At 35.1% G+C, this 24864-nt stretch overlaps 1 protein-coding gene across 1 annotated transcript in view; it reads right to left on the bottom strand.

The window, feature by feature from the left end:
• Window positions 1-910: 910 nt before the first annotated feature.
• The window catches only part of LOC140159435 (uncharacterized protein KIAA0825-like), a 46170-nt gene continuing 22216 nt past the window's right edge, over window positions 911-24864 (bottom strand). The window contains exons 9-25 of the mRNA XM_072182911.1: window positions 24133-24276; window positions 23815-23966; window positions 23243-23393; window positions 21544-21734; window positions 21004-21309; window positions 20472-20562; window positions 19794-19845; window positions 18896-19106; window positions 18592-18699; window positions 17246-17382; window positions 16584-16751; window positions 15634-15731; window positions 14882-15026; window positions 8535-8637; window positions 7895-7998; window positions 7708-7754; window positions 911-7304 (exon numbers count right to left, since the gene is read on the bottom strand). Of these exons, the coding sequence (XP_072039012.1) occupies window positions 6945-7304; window positions 7708-7754; window positions 7895-7998; window positions 8535-8637; window positions 14882-15026; window positions 15634-15731; window positions 16584-16751; window positions 17246-17382; window positions 18592-18699; window positions 18896-19106; window positions 19794-19845; window positions 20472-20562; window positions 21004-21309; window positions 21544-21734; window positions 23243-23393; window positions 23815-23966; window positions 24133-24276 (2568 nt within the window). The 3' untranslated portion in view covers window positions 911-6944. The remainder of the gene's footprint in view (window positions 7305-7707; window positions 7755-7894; window positions 7999-8534; window positions 8638-14881; window positions 15027-15633; window positions 15732-16583; window positions 16752-17245; window positions 17383-18591; window positions 18700-18895; window positions 19107-19793; window positions 19846-20471; window positions 20563-21003; window positions 21310-21543; window positions 21735-23242; window positions 23394-23814; window positions 23967-24132; window positions 24277-24864) is intronic.

Raw genomic sequence — 24864 nt, 5'->3', positions numbered from 1 at the left:
GTCCACTTTTTACATCAAAGCCAAATTATACGCAAAACAGGTCTACATTTCTGAAAATCCAAGCGCCGGGATGCCATTAATTACCGCTGCCCACCCAGTAAATTATTTTCCCTGATTTGAGGGCAAAAATAAATTAAATAATTTACCCACCCAGTAAATTATCCTTATTTACCTCCCTGCTTTGCCCCCCCCTCGGTTCCTGGTGCCGGCACTGCCCGAGTCAAATTTAACATCTATATAATGTATGTTGCATTTAGACGATGTGAACAAAGATGTGGTCAAAAGTGGTAACCGCAACTGGAAGTATGTACTATCCTATGGGGCAATTTTATACATGTTTTTGCTTCTCATATCAAAACTGCAAGAGCAATATAGACCACTTGACATCATTGTTTATCAACAAAGGTTAGGGACTGGTCTATCGATATGCTTGAACGAACCGCTACACTGTTCAATGGCTTTCTTGTACTATATGAAATATGGTGGGTGAATTAAAATGCATGTGCCCTGAGCAAACTATGATGCGTACACACACTACAGGGCAAAGAACAATGGAAATTGCCATAATTCATGCGCATACTGCCGGGCAATGACGTCACATGTCAAGTGGTCTATAATAACCCAATTTGGAAATATTGTTTAAAGGCCCAGTGATTTGCTCATCCGGATTATCCAAAAAATCATCAAAATTCAGATTTTGGCACCTTTGTCATTGTCATAAATGTGCTAACATAGCCTGTGAGTGGTTCAGCCGAAAGCTGTGTATTTAAGACAAAATAAGACATTTTACATGAATCTGTAATTTAGATACTGACAGTATCTAAATTAGCTACATGTATTTGAATGGGGTTTCAACTTCGTCAGTACTGCTGTTTTCTTTGTTTTTTGCCCAAATACCAAATGACAATTTGAATGACTTATCCTTCACTTTTAAGCAATTTATAATCAATTTTAATTTTTCACTGAATGGGTCTTTAATGGTGGGTCTCAATGTGAGATAGAAAACACAAGTGAACTATCAGCCTATCCACCTTTATAACTGAAATAATGAAACAAGTTTGGATTCTTGGTGGTGTACACAAAATCATTGTTTTATTTTCATAGCACAAATTTACAACCATTCACAAATTTATGTTTTATACATTTCTACATATACATTCAGCTTGATACCATGTAACAATACAACATACATGTATACTGGAAGGTTGCTATTTCACATTAAGCCTAATGGATGGACACAGTCACACACAATATAACAGTATTTCAGTTTACCAAGTTCAGACAAATATAGCTATACATCAAAATATACATTGGTACAAAACTTACTCAGCTTAATGGCTTTATACATACTTTAAAAAAGTGCAAGTTTACATCGCTCAGTGTTAGAAATAAAGGCGGGCCCTCCGGTGGAGGGGGTTTTGTGAAAAGTTGTCGGCTTATAGAAATGCTGGCATTACTTGTTGATTTACGAGTCTGAATTCTTACAGAGTGTCGCAAATGTGGACCAGTGTAACAACAGTCTTCAAACATGTTTAATAAATTTGCATTTAGGCCTGTAGATTTGAAGCCAGAGGGGCCTAAATGGTCCTTAAAAACATTGCCTTGTTTCCAACATGGGTCAGGCTACAATTTGGTGCAATATTGGCATAGTGTTATAGGGGAGTCATCACAGTAAGTGTCCAAACACTTTTGCACTTGATTTTGGATATCATACTTCATCGCAACAAATAGTTTCACTCACAATGCATAAACCACATTGCTCATTGATTCCCAAATTGAAGCCTCATTCCCAGACTCGACCTACTTTTCCCTGTCAACATGGAGAATTTGCTACCTGTAATAAAAGATATATTGTTTTGGAATACTAAAGAAGAAAATAGGTTACTAGCATGTGTTTTTATTTGCATGTTTTCGCATCTACAATGAAAAGAGGAAACACATCATTAAGTTGAAACTGCACAGGTGACCAGCGAGTCATTTAATCATGATGAACACACCATGCACTGAATTCCAAATTATTTCTATTGACCTTAAAAACTTTCTGTGCTTCAAGTGACGACAGTGCTCTGCGTAAAAACGTAATCAAGGTGGTCAAGACAATGCAGATTCAGCTTTTGGTAAATTCATTTTACGCATGCATTATTTTTGAATTAGAGAACAAGAGATCAAGTTATCGTCGTTGACCGTACTGCGATGCACCGTTAGCTAACCCTGTGTGCCAGAGGATGATTTAAGGAAGCCCCATCATGCACTGCAAAAGTGTTATCACTAGAGTTTCAACTGCCACTTTACTTTTCAAATCCCATTGAATTCTCTGCAAAAGATGTTGTTTAAGTATTGTGTGTGTCATTATTACTTGGTCGATTTCAGAACAAAAGTGATGTATGCATAAAGGATAATTCACACCTTCTGTAGATAACATAAAATGTGAAATCGACCAGCATTTTGAATGCGTTTTATTGTAAATATATCAGTCCAAATTCAAATTTAACCATGCACGTCTATGCAGTGTGCGAGCAGTGGTGTCATGTTCACTCACACAGCTGTGCTAACCGCAAGTCAACACAGTGGCGTGATGGGTAGTGCTTAAATCATCCTCTGCCTGTGTGCCGACCTCATTTGAATATTTATTATGCTGTTATCATCTGATCTCCGTTAAAAAAAATGATATGCTTCCCTCCATTATGTACAGCATTGATCCCTTGTTCTCTAATTGAAAAGTAATGCATGCGTAAAATGAATTTACCAAAAGCTGAATCCGGATTCAGCTGTTTGCCAAATTCATAATGATATAAAGCAAAACCCATAACGAAATGATATGATGCAAAATAAACCTTGAGAACAATGCTTGTCAAGATTCTGATTTCTATCAAGGAGTTGCTTAACTATTTATATGCTAGTCACAATATATAGGCAAATGCAAACTGGCATTTTCAAGGAAAAATATCTGAGCTGGTAGGTTGGATATTACAGAAATTCCTGATTTTATAAGAACACATTCTTTTCTCTTAATGATTGTTAATACACTATGAGTTGTAAGGTTAAAAGAATATAGTGCAAAATGCAAAAAATATTCTGATGAAAATATTTGATATTTGATGTACTAAACATCCCATGACAAAAAATATCTGCAAAATTTAATGATAAAGTTGTATGAATGTCATACAACATGGATAGACATTGACAAATTTGTACATGCGTTTTAAAAATACTATGTAGTGACCTGAATCCACATTATACATTTAAGTACACTGATGGGAGGAAATTGTGTAAAGAACACAACTTATCATTTATAACTACCGTATTTGTTCCATTAACCGCCCATGCCCCTATAAGCACCCACCCAGTGACTGCGATATTTGTTTATTAACAGCCCATGCAAATCTGAATCATGGTCTGAAACATATGACACACTAATGATGATAGATGAATATTTTGGGCCTTTTTTACGCATTGCTGTTCTAAACAATGTAAAAAATAAGCGCCCACCCAAAATAACTTTGTTACACGCCCTGGGAGGTTAATGGAATGAATATGGTACATGATATAATTACAACTTGCATACTAACTATACTAAATTAATGACTTAACATAATTTTGTTGTAGTGCAAATGACAAAAATCAATTTTTTTCACCAGAACAATGCATGACCCAGAAGGGAAAGTGCTGTGTGATGGGAGAAATTAAAGGGCAAGTGCATTGATTTTTGTTATTTGCAAATCAACAAAATCAAAACCTCATTATAAAACCATCATTATCATAATCAAGGTATCAAAAATTTCCAAAATCAAAATTAAAAATCAAAATTCATCCTTGGTGGCCCAGAATTGCTCATCCGTAATTAAATTGACCGAGCACAGCGCTTTGTAGATGCAGGCGAGTCACACAGTAATACGCAAATGTGAATTCGCATCATACATTGTCAAATATCAAAGCATGAATTAGGGGTTCATTCATAAGATTGAGGGCATGCCCTCACACCTCGGGCATAAACAGCGATCATGCCCGAAATCCTATGAATGAACCCCGTTCATACATACCCAACATTCTTAGCAATTCAATACAGATGAAAATAATAAGGGTTTACAAGTTTAAATAACATTTCCATACCGTTTTCCTTCATAAATTGGAAGAAAATGAGTAGGTCAACTTGCAGGAAGCAGCTCGGCTCACGAGGTCAACGGCCGGGAGTCAACGCGTATCTTTTGCGCTCATCACATATTGATAAATTACCAAAAAGTTGACAAAAGTATCATATCGGAGAACATGCTGTAGATACCGATAGTACCGGTATTGGGGTATCGAGTATATAATTTAGTCTTCTTTTTTAGGAAATTAATGTATAAATTTATTGTTAACGATTCAAAGGTTTTCATGACATCATTTGGCAAATAATCTTAATGGATAGATGTCTTCAATAAGACTCCATGATTACATGTTAATAATTGAAATCCTTTGTTTTTTAACAAACAAATTGTACAAATTTTTTCCAGACCAACAACAGTCCAATTTGTCATGTTTTACACCAATTATATTTGACATCAAGTATTTCATATACATGTGTTAACAATACTAATATACATATGATGGAATGTCACAAACTAAAACAAATATAATATTTATCTTATGTACATCAAACAAAATAAGTTATATATATAAGCTCTACAAGTATATATAAAACACCCTATTTGTTACATTGCACACACAATACATTGAAGTACATATCACAGACTTTGATCAACACTATACTGAAGTCTTTGATCTTGGCTACTTATATACATACATTGGCTTGGTACTACAAAATGAATATCAGTTTCAGGGTTTAATAACATTTCTTTGGAAAACTGCTCGTGTAAATATAAATACATAAATAGAACATCAAATTTACGGATTATTACCATTTGATCACTACATGTATATTAGATAATTCTTGAGATGCTTGTAACTCTGTGATAAACACACACAAGTATACAGTGGTCCAAAAGATAGCATGCACATGCCTTGCAATTGATACATACTTAAAACCTTACATGGATGCAACAGGTACGTTTCAGCTTGGCCAAGAATTACCTAATATACAAGTAGTAAAGGAAATAACAACCATTTTTACAATCATACTGGTTCCAGTTTTGTATGATTTTTAAGAATGGGATAAATATATAAATTACACAGTGGATGTATAATGCTAGTACCATCACAGTATTACAGGTTAAATAAGTTCAAACCCTGTATGGATATAACTACACTCAAAATAAAATATCAAAAGTAATTCACTTTTGGCACAAACACAAAATGCACGCATGGTAAAGATTTATATAACACAACTGCCTAAAATAGTTGCCAGAAATTTAATATGCACTACTTACAACTTCAGGCAGCCACAATCTTCTATGTCAAAGCTATTTTGGGGGGGGGGTTATAATATTTCAACATTCAATTCACATTTCATGTAGAAATGTCATCTTGAATAGTTTGACCTAATTACAGTGGGTGTAACTTTTGTTTTTGTTCACAAGGATTCACCAGGCATCCTTCCTCCAAATAGATTACCAGTTTGAGAGAATGACATTATTCCTCAATTGCACAACTGTAGGTCAGCTAGTCAAGGTCACAGTACCACCCTGAAAAACTTTCATTCTTAGTGTGCATGTTTGCAATCTGCATGTAATGTGTGATACCGCTTATGTGATAAGCACTATATCTAACATACATCAATTTGGGGCCTTTCTTGGAAAATGCTTGAGGTAAATATGTTTTTCCCCCGGCATAACACATGAGGCTATACGGTGGCTGCATTCTCCTGGTCTAATTTCTTTATTAGTCCTCAATCATACTCCCAATAAAAGTGTAAAATGGGCACATTACTGTTGCTTATTGCATTCACCTGTCATACTATGTCAAATTGGATGAAATCAATTGAGTTTAACCTGGACTGGGTTAAACTTAGCTGTAGATGGGCACATCAAGTACTTATTTTTACTTTTAAATGTCTCACAGACATTGCTTCAAATTTTACTTTTACTTATTCTACACATTTCATATGCACAATAGGGCCAAGCTCAAACAGTTTAGTTATTCCAATATGGAAAACGTCTTCTGGAAAGAAAACTTTCCTTTATAGATCTTCAGTTGCATGGAACAGGCTTCCTCCCAATCTTCATATCAATTTTAATTTTAAATGAGTTTGGGGTGATTTTAAAAATGCAATTGGAATGTAAATTTTGAACACATTTGTATTATGTTTGGTTCCTTCATTTTGTATAATATAGAATCCTTATATTTTTATTATCATGTTCATGTATTGATGGAATTTCCTGTATAAATAATGAATAAATAAACTGATCTCCACAGTGACTGTTTACAAAACATGACGCGATCAAGGGGAATAAGTCGCTGATATCACTAATATTGATTTTGAACCATTGGCAACAAGGTAATCCCAAGCTCAATTTCTGTGGGGTTTGCAACAAAAGGCAGTATTTTTAAAAGAATTGATATATTTGATTATCAGACTCATTTTCCTCAAACATGTAACAAATAATGCTCCTTAGTGAAGGTTTACAGATATATTGATGTCAACCAAGAAGAGTAGGTTAATAATTGGTTTGCATAAGATTCTCATTAATCTTACAATGGAACATGATTTAGACCTACACTATTGGTATATTATGTTTTCGGAAGACTGAATTAGAAATGTGACAAAGCATCAACACTTCTACTATCATCTCCAGAGTGTTCAGTTCTTTGTAGTAGCTGGGGATGGGAGTAGAAGTGTTGCTGGTTCATTGCATTACTGATGAAGTCTTCCGATCGGAAGATGAAATGTTCAAAATGTGAGTAAATTTTTGGACTTGCAAAACATAATATACTACTAATATGGTATCTAACAGTCCTGATGAACTTATTTAAGGAATGATTTAGACCTATTGACTACATGACATATCTTAGACCAAGTCATCATTGTCCAGATCATACTTTAACCTTAACACTCTCACTGGTTTCTTCTCAATCTCCTCCAAATATGCATCCTCCTGCATTTCATGACGATGCAACAGCAAATTACGGAATCCTGCCTCGCTCAGACCCATATCCGACTGCAACAGTTTCAGCCAATCGATAGCAAACTCTGCCAGTGCGTCATGATTGAAAGGCGACTCCCCCAACCGGTTGAAACTGGCTAGTGGACTGAAATCATTGTTGGAGGATAGAGGAGGGGGGACATCAAGACTGAAGTGGGGTATGGTAGGTGTATCTTGCTGGTTTGGTATGGAAGGAGGGATTTCAAGATGGTATGCTAACCAGTCCTGTTGGAAACAAAGAGATAAATAATGCTGTTAGAGAGTCATGCACTCAGCAGCAGCTCTGTTGATCACTATTTGTAGCATTAATAGGTGGAAAATACAATAATATTATGTAAATCTTAGCGGGAACCGTATAAAGATAGTAAATATGACACTTGTAGCTTTAATGGTTCATGGTTCTTTTAAGGTCAAAATGGTGTCAGCCATGTTGTTTTTTCCATGTCCCAATCTGTCCTGGAACTGTTTGAATATTCACCATCTAATTGCAGGCATGACTTGCACATGAACAGTTGTAAATCCTGGAGGATATTATTTGATTCTGACATCCACTAGGAAAAAATGTTACAAATGAGTGAATGAAAATTTACTTTTGTGTTTATTATGTAGATTATATCACAAAACTTACCATATTGTTTTTGAGTATGTGGTAGACTTGCAAGAGACTTTTTTGACCTAACAAAAGAGAAAAATGGAATAGAACAAGTTGTTATAGAATACTATTATTTTTTCTTGAATAACCTTTTTTGTTCAATAATAATTTATAACATTATTATGGATTAAAAATTAGACTTGAAGAAAGTTTTTAGGCTTACCTTCAGGGTTTTGGCATACAGTTTCAGCTAGCTCTGTCATGAAGTGACTCACAAATTCATAGGGGGAATCTTCCAAGGGATATGCAGTGTAATCGTCCAACAATCTAGTCAACATATCAAAAAGGCAAATGATGTTAGTGATCCATGGCTTCAACTTACTCCAAAACAATTGACATTTTTACACCATTAGAAACCTAGGACAACATAAGATTTTTGTGCATAAACTTTCTTGCAGATCCGGTCCTTTAACAAAGATATCCAATTTGGAAATTACAATAGAGGCTGCTGTGTTGGTGTTTTTTATTTGATGCGTACCAGTCCTGTGCAATATAATAGAGGGTATGCAATACTCATGAGAGTCATCCTCATTTAAATAAGATTATGTCCTCCATAAGGTACCACAGGACAATTGGCATGATAATACAATAAATTAGGTATGAATGGTTATGGAATTGATCTAGAGACATTGCATACATGTCTTTGTGAATGCTGCGCAGTTTGACCAGCGAATGAGGTGGCGATGTGATGATGACCTGATTCAATTAGCTAATCAGAACCCCAGTACTGTATACGCGATAAACTGCGCCAAATTGGCAGACCACTGAAGAACCTTGCTAAAATCTATTGGTACACTACTTACTCATTGCTGAGATGCCCAATCATCTTATTCATGTTTTTCTCTAGCCATTCTGAATTACGTTTGATAAACACCACTGCCTCTTGAGATTTACCTTCCAGTCCACCTGTATGATATTGACAGGGATATGAGGGGCGATTAAGAGGAACTATCTGTTATTTTTGAGAATATAATTGCCACGGTCAAAAATAGATTTTCTTTATACTTTCATATTTGATGGACCTTGACCTCAAACTAACACACATGGTATAAATTTCGGAAAAATATCCCGTTGCCATGGTAACAGGCAAATTTCAATTTTAGGCCTATTTTCACAATTTTTGCATTTTCAGCAGTCAAATTGTCAAGTTTTGAAGCCAGTGTTACTAATATACACAATATAAATATGATTTTTTCTTTATAAGGTATGAATAGGTCAAACCTTAGATGCCGCAATGAAAGTATAAAAATAATCACCAGATGTCAGGGTGGGTTATACCATTTATTTGAAATAGGGGTGTTTTTCAATTTTTTCAAAGTATGCAAATATACCAATTTTGTATAGCTCATAAACCATATGGTAGTGTTCCGATTTCAACATCGACCACAGCATGTTGAGATGATACATTGGTCTTATGAAAAAGTTACATTTGAGCTTGGGGAAAACACATCTGTATATACAGTGTTGCCAGACATTTTCCTATTTTTCAAATTCAACACAAATCTCACCTTAAGTTAAATGATGTGAAAATGAAACATCATCCTTTCAAGGAACATTTATTAGAAAGAGAGTTTTTATTCATATCAAATTTGATCAGTTATAATGGTCAGTGTTGTTCTAAACCACATGGGTGATGCCATAATTAGGATTTAATTGTGATTTGTGGATATTTTCAACTTTTTACAAGTCATAAAAATACCAAAATGCATTTCTATAATAAAGAAAGAAACATCGACCTCGTCATGTTGAGATGATATATTGGCCTTATGAAAAAGTTATTTTGATCTGGGGCGGGTAAGACATCAGTTTATACAGTGTTGCCAGATAAACCACATGGGTGTTGCCATAATTGGGGTTTATTGTGAGGTGTGGATATTTTCAACTTTTTACAAGTCATAAAAATACCGAATTGCATTTCTATAATAAAGAAAGAAACATCGACCTCGTCATGTTGAGATGATACATTGGCCTTATGAAAAAGTTATTTTGATTGGGGGGTAAAACATCAGTTTATACAGTGTTGCCAGATATTTTCCTATTTTTCAAAATTCAACACAAGTCTCGCCTTCTAAGTTAAAAGATATGAAAATGAAACTTCACCTTCATACGGAACATATCTTTTTAGAAATAAAGTTAATTTCATATTCAATTTGATCATCTGGGATGGTCAGTGTTATTTCTAAGCCATATGGGTGTTGCCATAGCTGGCGTTTAATATGACAATTTAGATATTTCCAGCTTTTTACAAGTCTTAAAATATACACATCCTTGTTATTGTGGAATGAACGCAATATTAAGGTTAAAAATTACCCTAAGAACACTTAGTATGTGAATTTAAACTTTAAATTTGAGTTCGGAAAATATTTCCTTCTATACAGTATGACCAGTTATTATCACATATATTCAAAATTCAACGTATGTCTCACTTTAGGATTTATATTGTTTAAATCGCTGCCATGAATAAACCACATGGATGATGCCACTATAAATGGAGTTAATAGTGAAATGTGGATACATTTTCAATTTTAAAATGACACCTTATTAAAGTTACAGCTATAGTATTCCAATTTTTCATTTAAAGTACACAAATTTGTCCTAATTTGGCGCTTTTATGGGCACTTTTGCCTTAATGCACCCAATTTGGTGTATTGTCTCCACTGCAAACCCACCAATCGACATACCAAAATTTCTAAGGTACCTCCAAACCCGTGGCACATCCCCGTATACCTTTAACCAGGGAGAACCCCCTCCGGGGTCATGTCATAGGTATACTGTGCCCAGTAGTCCTCTTTTTCTACTTGAAACAGATATTTCCTCAGACAACTTTTATCAACATTTGGTGATTTTTTATTTTGCTTTAACCCTACAAGTATCTGCAAAAGTGTTCATATAAATCTCCTTCAGTCTTGAAAGCTTAATTTTAGTTGCTTCCTTTTTACAAGCTCATACAAATTCATGTCATCAATGAGCAGGGATGCTTGAATGACAGAAAATTAGCAACAATATCATGCAACATTTCAATGGTCATTTCTTCTTCATACTTTCGACTCTCCTAGAGCTCCTCTCGGAAAGGTAACTGGACATTAATTTGTCTGGCTGTGAAAAGGTTCTGTGCGTTATTGTCTTTGACTATTCTCATATCTTTCGAGACATTTGCTGGATCTATATAGTTTTTTTTTGCAAGTATAGTTGGGATGTGTGCTTTAATAATATGGGGTAGGCGTAATTTAAACATTATCTTACTCTTATATGCATCTTTTTGCAATGTAACAATCTTATGTTATTTTAATTTATTTTAGCCTAGCTAGTATGTGTATATTGGTAAAAACATTATGGCTTTTATGTATATTTTAAGTATACATGTTTGATGTTTTCTGTGTTGTATTTTAAGGGGTTGGTCACCCACCTTTGCACAGTATTTTTGTCGGACCTGAGAGCACATCAGACATATCAAATTGCATTTTGAATATGAGGAATGTCCTTCTAATATAAAATAATTTTGATTTTTTTTTAAATTCGGGATACAATAAAAATTTTAGGGTAAATTATGTATATTGATTTTTTAAATTTTTTGACATATTACAGTTAATTTAATAAATCTAATGATGTGTACTTAAAGTGTATGTAGCTGGGATGAAAAAGCCGACCACTAATCAATTAATTAATGTTAATTGAAAAATTTGACTTTTCATAGTGAAGATATAGATTTTTCCCCAAAAGACCTTAGGTGTTTTGGTGAAAAATCTATATCTTCAATACTGAAAGGTCAAATTTTCATATGGACGGCTTTTCATTCCAGCTACATACACTTTAAGTACATATCACTAGATTTATACAATTTACTTTTGAGATCTGTTAAATTTCAAAAATATCAATTTTTAATCATTTGCCATAAAATTTTTATTATATCGCACATTTCAATATGTCTGATGTGCTATCAGGTCCACAAAAAATATGTGAAAACGTCGCTATTTGAACCCGTATTACTTATAAAAATATCGACATCTCACTATTAAACCCTAATTATGGCAACACCCATGTGGTTTGGAACAACACTGACCATTTATACAACTGATCAAATTTAATATGAAAGTAAATTTCATTTTAATAAGCTTTCCTTGTTGTGGTGAAGTTTCATTTTCGCATCATTTAACTTAAGGTGAGACTTGTGTTAAATTTCAAAAATAGGAAAATATCTGGCAACACTGTATAAACATATGTTTTCCCCAAGCTTAAGTGTACATTTTTCATAAGACCAAATATGTATCATTTCAACATGGTGAAAGGAATGCATACCATGGTATTTTGGTATTTTTAAAACTTTAAGTTCAAAATAACCACATCTCGCTATTTAACCCTAATTATGGCAACACCCATGTGGTTCGGAACAACACTGACCATTTATACAACTGATCAAATTTAATATGAAAGTAAATTTCTTTCTAATAAACTTTCATTTTCAACCTAAGGTGAAACTAGTGCTGAATTTTGAGGTCGATGTTTCATTTTCACATCTTTATTTTAGGAATGCATGCCATTGTATTTTGGCATTTTTAAGACTGAAAAATAGCTGAAAAGGCTGAAAAAAGCTGAAAAAAGCTCAACATACGTTGAATTTTGAATTATGTGATAATATCTGGCAATACTGTATAGAAGGAAATATTTTCCGAACTCAAATTTAAAATTTAAATTCACATACTAAGTGTTCTTAGGTTAATTTTAACCTTAATATTATTCATTCCACAATAATTTTAAAGGTGTGTACTATTTTTAAGACTTGTAAAAAGCTGAAAATATCTAAATATTGTCATATTAAACGCCAGCTATGGCAACACCCATATGGCTTAGAATAACACTGACCATCCCAGATGATCAAATTGAATATGAAATTAACTTTCTTTCTAAAAAGATATGTTCCATATGAAGGTGAAGTTTCATTTTCATATCTTTTAACTTACGGCGAGACTTGTGTTGAATCAAAATAACTTTTTCATAAGGCCAATGTATCATCTCAACATGACGAGGTCGATGTTTCTTTCTTTATTATAGAAATGCATTTTGGTATTTTTATGACTTTTAAAAAGTTGAAAATATCCACAAATCACAATAAAACCCCAATTATGGCAACACCCATGTGGTTTAGAACAACACTGACCATTATAACTGATCAAATTTGATATGAATAAAAACTCTCTTTCTAATAAATGTTCCTTGAAAGAAAGATGTTTCATTTTCACATGATTTAACTTAAGGTGAGATTTGTGTTGAATTTCGAAAAATAGGAAAATGTCTGGCAACACTGTATATACAGATGTGTTTTCCCCAAGCTCAAATGTAACTTTTTCATAAGATCAATGTATCATCTCAACATGCTGTGGTCGATGTTGAAATCGAGCACTACCATATGGTTTATGAGCTATACAAAGTTGGTATATTTTCATACTTTGAAAAATTGAAAAACACCCTATTTCAAATAAATGGTATAACCCACCCTGACATCTGGTGATTATTTTTATACTTTCAATGCGGCATCTAAGGTTTGACCTATTCATACCTTATAAAGAAAACAGTATATATATATTGTGTATATTAGTAACACTGGCTTCAAAACTTGACAAATTGACTGCTGAAAAATGCAAAAATTGTGAAAATAGGTCTAAAATGAAAATTTGGCTGTTACCATGGCAACGGGATATTTTCCCAAATTTATTTCATGTGTGTTTGTTTCAGGTCAAGGTGCATCAAATATGAAAGTTTAAAGGAAATCCATTTTTTGACCGTGGCAAACATTTTAAAAAAATTCTCCAAAATAACAGATAATGCCTCTTAATAAGTTCGTAGAACAAGGTATTTGAAAGAGTACTAGCCAAATACTTTCAATCTCAATCTTGAACATGGTCACTGCATACCTTAATGCCCCCATCACAGTTTTTCTTGCAACTTTCTATATCAACAAAATGGAAGTCTTCCGATTGCTCCATGAGCAACTCTTCAGCGGAGGCTCACCAGCAAACCTGCTATTATGAAGGTAAGGCTTAAGATTCTAAAATAGGTTTCATTAACTGGAGGCCGTGCCTGGACCACAATATGGTTGCTTTAGTTAACTGACCCCTCTGTTGTGAATGGCAGCTTGACAAACTGAGAATAGGGTACAGGACACCTTTAACCTAATATAGATGACACTTGTCTCGGTCCTCATTCTAAGTGTATAGAAGGTGTGGACCTGGTCAACTGGTATCAATTTAGTGCATAAAGATTCTGGACGCCATCTAGAAGACACCCTGGAATACCCAATTGGATTTATAATTGAAAACACTTTAATCAGAGTTGTCATATTTTTTGGCTATATCATCGTTCTTGTTTGGTTCTTTATTCATTATCAATGCCACTGTACCAGCACGTATATCGTTAGTGGTGACATCAGCAAGACGACCTTCAAGGACGCTCAATCCATCCTTGAACTCTAAGGACCAATTTGTTGCTGTTGAATATCAAGGACTTCATCACCATTAATAGCAACTGTACATTGTTAAATTTCATTTGAGTTTTTACCACCGTCAGGATTTCCATGATGACCCTGTGTTTACTTCTGCTTGTACCTATGAATTCAAGGAGGTAGGCTTCCTCTGCAGAGTGTCCTGCTCATATACAGCGATGCAAAAATCAAATATTTTTGCAGTAATGTTTTGAAGGAACAAGCTTTCAAATGAGACCAAATTCATTACCGTGCGACAAAGAAGCATACCTTGTTCTATTAACTTCTTGACTGCCCCTCGTACATAGTATAGGGAATATAAGTAATATAAATATATCCATCTCAATAAAAATGATCTTAAAGGATATTCTAATATTAATAACAGAGCAAATATTGAGGAATCAACATTACAATACGGTCTACAGTTCTAATTCTAGTCTAAAAACTATCCATGAAAAACTCTTTTTTGTTGATAAACTGTCTATTTTTAGATACTTAATCTTCCCAAAAGCCATTTCAAACAAATCAAATCAAATCAAATTTTATTAGAATAACACTTTCGTTATAGTGGCACTCATCAGACATCTGTCAGTGCATCCAACATACATGAAAATGTTACAAAAAAACGGAAATACAAGAAATGAAAAACTATGTAGAATGAATTGAAAGATTTACCTGCATCTTCACATGTAAGGATTTGATGACAGTAGTCTGCGGTTGTTGCAAGGCTTGCCAATGTGCTGGCCTCTAGAGGGTGCCCTACTAGTTCAGCCAGTCCTTCTACATCATGTAGTTTGTTGTACAGACAACTTGCTATTATCTGTAGAATTAATGTACAAAGCACCTTGTAAAAACTACTCCTTTAAGTATTTGAAATGTCTTATCCCACAACCCATAAATAGGAATATTCGCTTCCTTGTGCATCCAAGATGGCCACCGTGGTATGAGCCGCCATCTTGGATGTGCAGTAAAGGTGAATTTTAAAACTGAAGAATAACGTATAATCATTTGAAATGTTTATGAAGTAATTGTAGTATTGTTTCCCTCACTTGCATATCCAAGATGGCCGCCATGGGTATATGCTGGTGTGTGAAGGAAATGTTAACTCTTAATGTCTTTATTACTAACCCCTTGAGGTTAATATCAAATTAATGTAGTTCACACTATTCTAATATGGGAATTAAGTATTCCATTCCAATTAAGCCAAAGTCAGATAATCTACAGTAATATACTGAGCTGCACAATAAAATAATCAATGAAGTTTATAATAACATTTTGATAACAGAATTCCCAGATCATAATCCATGCATCCATACCTGTACAGTATCCCTGGGGTATTGTGAGCACTACGGATCTTCTTAGTACAAAGGTTCTGACGTAGAGTCTCAAAGAACACACACAGTGGCAAAGGAATTGTTACTACATACCTGTATCCCTGGGGTATTGTGAGCACTACGGATCTTCTTAGTACAAAGGTTCTGACGTAGAGTCTCAAAGAACACACACAGTGGCATAGGAATTGTTACTTACATACCTGTATCCCTGGGGTATTGTGAGCACTACGGATCTTCTTAGTACAAAGGTTCCGACGTAGAGTCTCAAAGAACACACACAGTGGCATAGGAATTGTTACTACATACCTGTATCCCTGGGGTATTGTGAGCACTACGGATCTTCTTAGTACAAAGGTTCTGACGTAGAGTCTCAAAGAACACACACAGTGGCATAGGAATTGTTACTACATACCTGTATCCCTGGGGTATTGTGAGCACTACGGATCTTCTTAGTACAAAGGTTCTGACGTAGAGTCTCAAAGAACACACACAGTGGCATAGGAATTGTTACTACATACCTGTATCCCTGGGGTATTGTGAGCACTCTGGATCTTCTTAGTACAAAGGTTCTGACGTAGAGTCTCAAAGAACACACACAGTGGCATAGGAATTGTTACTACATACCTGTATCCCTGGGGTATTGTGAGCACTACGGATCTTCTTAGTACAAAGGTTCTGACGTAGAGTCTCAAAGAACACACACAGTGGCATAGGAATTGTTACTACATACCTGTATCCCTGGGGTATTGTGAGCACTACGGATCTTCTTAGTACAAAGGTTCTGACGTAGAGTCTCAAAGAACACACACAGTGGCATAGGAATTGTTACTACATACCTGTATCCCTGGGGTATTGTGAGCACTACGTGATCTTCTTAGTACAAAGGTTCTGACGTAGAGTCTCAAAGAACACACACAGTGGCATAGGAATTGTTACTTACATACCTGTATCCCTGGGGTATTGTGAGCACTACGGATCTTCTTAGTACAAAGGTTCTGACGTAGAGTCTCAAAGAACACACACAGTGGCATAGGAATTGTTACTACATACCTGTATTCCTGGGGTATTGTGAGCACTACGGATCTTCTTAGTACAAAGGTTCTGACGTAGAGTCTCAAAGAACACACACAGTGGCATAGGAATTGTTACTACATCGTTGGTTACCCTCTTGATTAAGGTTTGTAGCACAGCATTTGGTATGTCCTTGGATTCTGCAACAAAGGTATCGATATAAACATTTTTGACTTCAACACTACTTATTTGATCGCTAGCCAGGAGCACTTTCACAGTACCAACTGCAACTGGATGTTATGGCTCTGATGATTTATGGCTTGTTGACAACCTTCGATGACGTCACACTAGAAGCAGATGACCTCAAAGGTGTTGTCCTCGTCCCCCTGTCCTCGTCCCCCAAGACCACCAGGGGGACGAGGACAACACCTTTGACGTCAGCACTTGGTGCTCAATTGAAGCAAATGTTGGGGTAATTGGAGGTAATTAGCCAAAAGTCTCTGGGAACTTCACATGGACTTCCAATGGGGTCTATGGAATGGAAAAAAGCTTGATGGAGGGGCCGTTACCCGTAGTGCAAAGTATACTGAGTACCCTTCAGGGACACCATTTCCGTATTTATGAGGTACATGCATCACATCAGCAAAAATGTGTTAAGGAACTCTGATAAAAGGTGTAGTTTCTTCATACATACCTGTTTGGTTTGACATGTTACGACTTTTCTTTGGTACACAGCCACAAGGCAATTCCCTGAGTGAATCTAGAAATCCTACAGAGACTTCTTTATGGAGTTCTACTGTAGTCAGATGGCCAATAGATGCTTTGATAGCACTGTAAGAAAGAATCATAAAAATGATCATGATGTATCATTTCATATTAAGGTGGCTGTATCGGCTACGGTGTCATGCTCAAAACTCCTTGAAAATGATATAGGGTGTGTGTATTGATGAGAAAACCTTACTTGCCAAGTTTTAATTTTTTCCAACAAAGCGTTTTTGAGTTACGCAATTTTTTGTCATCTCAAAATCCCATTGAATTACTACAGGGGAGGGCTTTTGGCACTTGGCCAATTTCTCAAAATAGCAACATTTTTTAAAGCAAAGATTTTATTAAAACTGATTTTTCTCTCCTTTATAGCAGTTGTATATAAAAGTTTCATTTTCTGCCAATATATCACAGAATAATACAAACCAAGTTTATTTTCTAACTTAGTGTTACTTAAGTATATATTTAACAAGAATGTTGGTACTTTTTTATGATTTTTTGATTTTGTCTAGAAACACTAAATTATCTAAATTCTAGGATTTTTTTAGCCAACAGGGAAGGGTGCTATGGTTACCAAACTTTCAGGGATGGTAAATAAGATTAATATCTGAATTCTCTCATCAGTTTTTTCCAATTAAGTGTTTCTATTTTAAGCTATAGTGTTTCTAACATTCCCTAAATTAAAAATGGAAAAAATAATTGTTTTCAAAAAGTAAACACTTTATCCAACAAAACTGACGACAGAATTTAGATATTAAGCTTATTTACCATCCCTGAAAGTTTGGTAACCATAGCTCCTTCATAAGTGGGCAAAAAAAATCAAGAACTGTCAAAATTAAGGGAATTTTCAAAAAAATAAAGAAAAACAGAAGAATTGTTACAATTCTTATAAGACTCTTAAAATAGGTGGGGAAAATACTTTTCTTTGTTATGTTAAAGATTTAAATGAATAGACCTGATTGATCAGACACAGGAGCTATTTTTCTGCAAGGGTGTTGTATCCGAGGCAGCTACCTTAATGCTAAAAATTGATACTATGACTCCAAGCAAGCAACATTACACAGGGTTAACAGGGGTCAATTTATATGCATGGTAAATGTATAAAATGTTCCAACTATTTCTTGTCTAATGGTTATGCCACAAATGAGCCAGCAAACCGCCCTTGTACCAAATACTGTGACTACAAAAAACCACGCCTACATCACTACTAAACTTGAGGCGAGCAAAACTTGAACGACAATATGCCTAAAGATCGTGTACATGCTATGCACTTACCCATCAATGTAAAAGGAGAGTAATTCATAAACACAAGCTAACCATGGAGGCACAGGAACTGTTTTACCTGGTATGCAGTTGGGCTCAAAGATACTCATGTCATCATCTCTGTAATGTACAAAATAATAAATTTACTACTCTCTACGTTGACATATTGGAAGGATTGTGATTTGACAACATAAGAAACATTTTAGTTGGGTTGTAAAAACATTTTTATTTCATATATACTTCAATCCATCTATCCTACACCATGCAAAGATACTATTTTATTTTTAACTCCCAACCTTTTAGATGATTAACTCACTTTTCAATCATGGCTATGAGGACATTAGCCAATGCATTAGGGTGATCTGTACACAGTATTAATACATCTACTATGGGTTGTATAATATCAGGTATCTCACAGCTTTGGTTGCTATAACACTGTTGCCCAGGACAACAGATACCTCCACATCCACTAGTGTTGGGGGATGTAGATGATAGGCTCTCCTGAGATGACTGACACATCTTCTGATCTGCAGTTATTAAAAAAAAAAAAATTAATTATACAAGCTATATTGATAATGCAAAAGGTGAGTTGATTGAAATCTAGGAGGTATTTTCTTTTTCTCTTTGCTTTCCACATAACTCATGTTTATAATGCCCAAATCTGAGAGTACAACACTAGTAAGGCAAAAACAAAATTGTTGTGTTGCCCTAAATGGGAAAAATCAGCTGGGGTAGTCGGTTGGCTGATTTTTTTTATTTGATTTTATCTTTGGCCAAATGTCACCATGCGGTTCACATACAGTTTTACTTAGTGTGTATACCATTGGTTAGCAGTTTTAAGACAATTAGCCTTTTAGAGGTATGGCGGACACAATAGGATGGCGCTGCTTTGAAATGGGTGAAGGCTTTTGAATTTGGTGGGTTTTATCCATATTGAATGCTGGTCTCCTATTGTGTACGCCATGCTTTGAAAAGGCTTATTTGTTTTTAAAAAAATCTTGCTCAATTAAGAAGGGGTTGAAGCTGTCAACTGGTATGCATCACCTACCAGTAATAGTAAAGTTATGGACATATTTGACAGACTTACACATCACATTCAGCTACACTCTTTATTCAAATCATGTAACTTTACATATTAATTGGCAAATCATCACAAATTTTATTGAATTTATTTTGAGGAACTTCAATGTTATATCATAAATGAAAACCCTTACCAGCATTTCTAACCAGTAACACTGGAAGCAGATTGTCACGAACCAACAGAGCCTGTAAACATCAAGAGTAAGATGATTAACTATCATGTATACAAAATGACAAACAAACCTAAAAAATAGACACACACATTTCTCTTAAGTTGCAAAATTGCTCTCCAAAATAGAAATTAGATTACAATATCATTTGATAAATAAATATGCATGATCATGAAGAAATGTATCACTATTTTTTATCCCACTTTGAAATTATGATCACAACAGGTAACTTTCTTAGTGCAAATAATCGCATTTAAATTTTAATATGAAGTCTAGAAACTGTTTCACAATAACCTATGATTAATTTTATGCTTGATTTAGTAGGTCTTTTACATGTAATAAATAAAATGTCAGATCAACTGCAAGTCTTTGTGAAATGACCCCTCTTCATTCAAGTCTTTGTGAAATGGCCTCTATTCACTGCAGCAGTAATGTGCTTTCAAGTTGAAATCCATACATCCATATGAAAGACATGAGATTAATCTCCAACACAAACAAAGGGTGTAGATTTCAAATGAAATCACATATTTAGGAAACAAATTTGAAATTCACACTCCCTGTGTGGGAGATTAAGGTCATGTCTTCCACAGCTAGGGGGTGTATGGATTTCAACTGGAATAGCCCTGATTATCACTCTCATACCTGTAGAATCATTGCATAGTTGGGTGATGGTTGACTGGATAGCAATTTGAGTAAGATAAACACAGCTGACCTCTTCTGTACGCCCTCAAAGCTGACAATAATAATTACAAGCACATATTACGATTAAGAATCCAATTGGTACATCTACTTCTGAATTAGTTATCAGTATGAAAATTTCAATAATTTAGTAAGATACTTAATTCTGACTCCAGAAGATAAAAGAAATGCAAGGTTGCAAATAGATCCAACAATTTGACATAAGCGACTGAAAATGCTGCAGGTCAGATGAAAGTGTTTCTTGTGAGGAAAATAATGTTGATATTGTAGCCAACTTATTTCCCCTGAGTCTCAAGAATACAAAGCTCTGGCAGTACACATTATCATCAAAAAGAACTAAGCAGTCTGCAAGAGAAACTAAACTAAATTTATCTGTTAAATTTGCTTTGCAAAGACATCCTACATGAAATAAGGTTATTAAATGTAGACTTTCCTGAAACCCTTAGTTCTTGGTACATAAATCCACAATACTTACCCCTTTTCACATCCATAGAACACCTCCATGCGTGTCCACACCATCCATGGTATCACCATCGGCACACCTTCCTTCTCCGCATCTTTAAGCACCATTCTCTTATGCTGAAACCCTTTCTTAAAAACCTTATAGAAATCTTGCAGTGGTGATGCTACCACCGCCATGGTGGACAACAGGCATATGCAGCAATTGTGGATGTCTGAATAAGGTTGGACAGTCACTTGTTGGTCAAGTACGGCCTGGACTGAATTGGCAGATGACCACAGGAAATCTAGGGTGGTCAGTAAGATGGCTGTGATGTCAGATCTGTATTGATATAGGATTCAAAGACACACATACATAAAGTTTGGTGGGATTGCAGGTTTTCAAATTAATTTCAATTTTTGAATGATCAAATCCAATGTAATTTCACACAAATGGAGACAATAAGAGGAATCGGACAATTGCACAAAATTGATGTATTCTAAAACTTTTTCTATCACTTGATTGAAACATTTGATACTCATATAGTGCGGGACTGTGGGCAGCAGATATACATACCTTAATTGCTTGGTTCTTTTATACGATGGCATAGCTCTACTATATCTCTGGGATAAAACTTTGAGTGAATCTCGTAATACTAGAGCAAGAATTCTTTGGGCATGACGTGGTGGGCATGAGGCAAATAGTTCCTGCTGTAATCCTTTCATGTGTAGATTCCACATCTGAATGCTGAATGATACTCTCTCATCCTACAGAATCAAATAAACAAGTATTATATTTATATACTTTGATCAGCTCATAATCGGTGGGAATTGTTAGGCTTATACCATTACGCCGAAAAGTAAACCCATGTTAAGAGTGATATAATTTACCTGTCTTGTCTATATTGTGTGTGTTAAATAATGTAGACAAAATATAGGATTCCAATTAATAACTTGTGATGCTTCTGGCGAGATGTCATAAAACAATTCTCAAAATAAAATATATTGATATTAATCCGCGATGTTATAAGGCCCGCCGATTACGAGCTGATCAAACTATAGGTTAATATAATAACAGCATATTATTAGTTGAGAAATTGGACAAAATAATGCCCGTGTCCTGAACGTTGATACTTGTCTAATGCACTCGCCAGCAATTTCTCAAGCAACAATACACAGTTTTTTACCTACTTCACACAAAAGAAAAAATACCATGACTTTGCTATTCTTGTACAAATATAGTCTCCACAGCAGCCAGTTTGGTTCCGCTCCCTCCACACAAACAGTCTGCCAATGATCACGAACTGGTCCTTTTTGATTCGCTAACGGTTTTCTGCCGACGTCATCCAGCTTGACGTCAAACAAAGCTTTCAATTGGTCGATCGGGTAGACGGCTACTTTATTATTCATGAGCAATTTTGACCTGCCATCTCGCCAGCTGAGTGAGGTCAATCAAGTTCCCGTATGTACAGCTCTACGGCTACAATCGTAGCCAATCAGAAACGGCGTTATAAGTGGCAATTGGCAGACTGTTTGTGTGGAGGGAGCGTAACCAAACTGGCTGCGGAGGAGACTAGTACAAATATTCACTAAAAATGTCAGAAAATACAAACTAATATAAATATATCAATCCTACATAACATGAATGACCATTGCAACCTGTTCATTCATTTACCAGATGGGAATGTATATTAACTGATCTTATTCTGTTAGAGCAAGTAATCAGTAATTTGGGAGTTAGTTGCCAATAAGCCCAATTGGCATTGGAAGTTTGCAATGCATTGTAGGATAGTTTTTGCAGTTTTAGGACACTTTGTCCTTTGACCTTTCAGAAAATTCAGAAATATTGGGTTTTTGTACGTACAAAATATAATCTAAAATGTTTTACAATATTTAAAACAAATATGAAAAATATTAGTATTTTATAAATTAATTATTTGGTATTTTTAATGATCAAAATTATGAGAATAATAAGAAAATTAATAATAATTACGTCAATTTTTCTGATATGTCAGAGGTCAAAGTGTCTCAAAACTGCTCTCAAAAACCGGAAGTTAGAATGGCGATTGGGCTTATTAGTGTCGCTTAGCTATTAATTGGCTAATTCTGATGACAATACCTATCATTGGTCAAACACTACACAAGGGAGGGGGTAAGCACTATGATGATATCTTATAAGTTTTGCCATCGAGGAATTATTAAAGGAGGAAACAGGAAAAGTGATCACACCAGGGAATTGAACCCAGGATGTCAAGTTTACGAGGGTATAAGCTCACCTCAAAGAATGCTCTCTGATCTGCCCAGTTATTGCTCTCTGCATCATGTAATATGCTTGATGAAATCACGCCACTGTGGTAGTTTTTGGTAATGTCCACGATGGCATTGCTGAATTCCGTAAGCTGTTTATGGACACCACTCAAAGATCTCCTGAAATATAGAAAGCATTTAAACATAACAGTGAAAAGATCTGTACATCTCTCAACTAGCCCAGATGTATACATCAATGCCATGCAAGTCTCTGCATAAATAAAATTCATGGTCCCTCCATTCCAATTCAATCTGAAGATCTTGTACATATCATTCTTTTAATACACAGAGGGTGTGGTTTATCTTGTAAACACTAAATTTGATTGGTTCCTGGGTGTTGTCTATCAAGCGATACAATAGTGGTCGCGAAGTTTTGGAACATGATTTTCAAGGTGTATGTAGAGAGTTACAGGAGTAAGACTGGTGCATAATACATGCCCGCGAATAGACATGCATGTATTATGCTCCACACCTCTTCTATGATAATATAAATAAAAACTGCTATCATCTAAGTAACACCAGTGTTCACCTCTGAACTCACCTGGTATCATCATCAGTGAGTATTGATTTGATATGTGTCAGGTATGATGTGCAAAATACCGCTGCAGATAACATCTTGTACACCTCAGTAATACCTGTGTAAACTTCTGAATCTCCATCTTCTGCTGAAGTACTCTCAAATGTTTTCAATCGCTAATATAAAACAAAATAAGAAGGACAAGTCATTTTGTGTCGACATTTAGTTTTAACCTGTTACTGGAAGTGAAAAAGAAATCATTTCCATTCTTGATTACTTCTGTTGACAGTTTTAACAATTTCAGTTTCTAACAAAAATAATAGAATAGAAAGTGGTCCTTACATTTGACAATGTTATGAAGATTTGTGTCAAATTTGCTTCTATGGCATCTGTGAAGGCTGTTCTGATGGCTTTCATGACTCCCTCTGATGCAAGAACGGCCAATGGCATGAGATTCTCGAGAGCCGATACCAATTCTGCCAGACTCTGAAATGAAACAGAACAATCAATGCTGCTTGAGTTTGTTAACATTTTTTGCTTGTATAAAGTGGATTTTTTTATAGATTTATTGACTGTGATTAATATTTAGAGGTTAAGAACTTCACATCAGTTATTTAGAGGGCATTTTGAAAAATCTTATCATTTTGCCATTGAAATATTTCGATGTCCAAAGCAAAAATTAATGTTTTTCATAATGCCCGACATATTACCGATGCAAAGTTATTAACCTCATTCATAACCATCACTTTCATCTCTTCGCTTTACAAAATAACACAAAACTTTCCTCAAAAGTTTGTTAAAATGTTAACATTTTGTCTTTCCAAAAATCAAACAGGCTAAAAAGGACAACCAATAACAGAAATGTGAATTAAAAGCTGAGCAAATAAGGTAGCGCAATACAAATATGGCAGCCACGCACACGAGCAGTTTGTTCGGCGCACAACACGGTGTGCACACGGAGGTTACTAATATTTATGCTGGAACAATTACACAATTTGCGGTCAATTGTGAGATATTAATGACCTCGATTTGTGTTCGCGTTTTTACAAATAATAAAATATGATTGGATCACAC

Source organism: Amphiura filiformis, chromosome 8 (genome assembly GCF_039555335.1).
Source record: "Amphiura filiformis chromosome 8, Afil_fr2py, whole genome shotgun sequence".
NCBI classification, from domain to species: domain Eukaryota; kingdom Metazoa; phylum Echinodermata; class Ophiuroidea; order Amphilepidida; family Amphiuridae; genus Amphiura; species Amphiura filiformis.
Note: the sequence above shows the minus strand (reverse complement) of the source record. Positions and strands in the feature narration are given on the sequence as shown.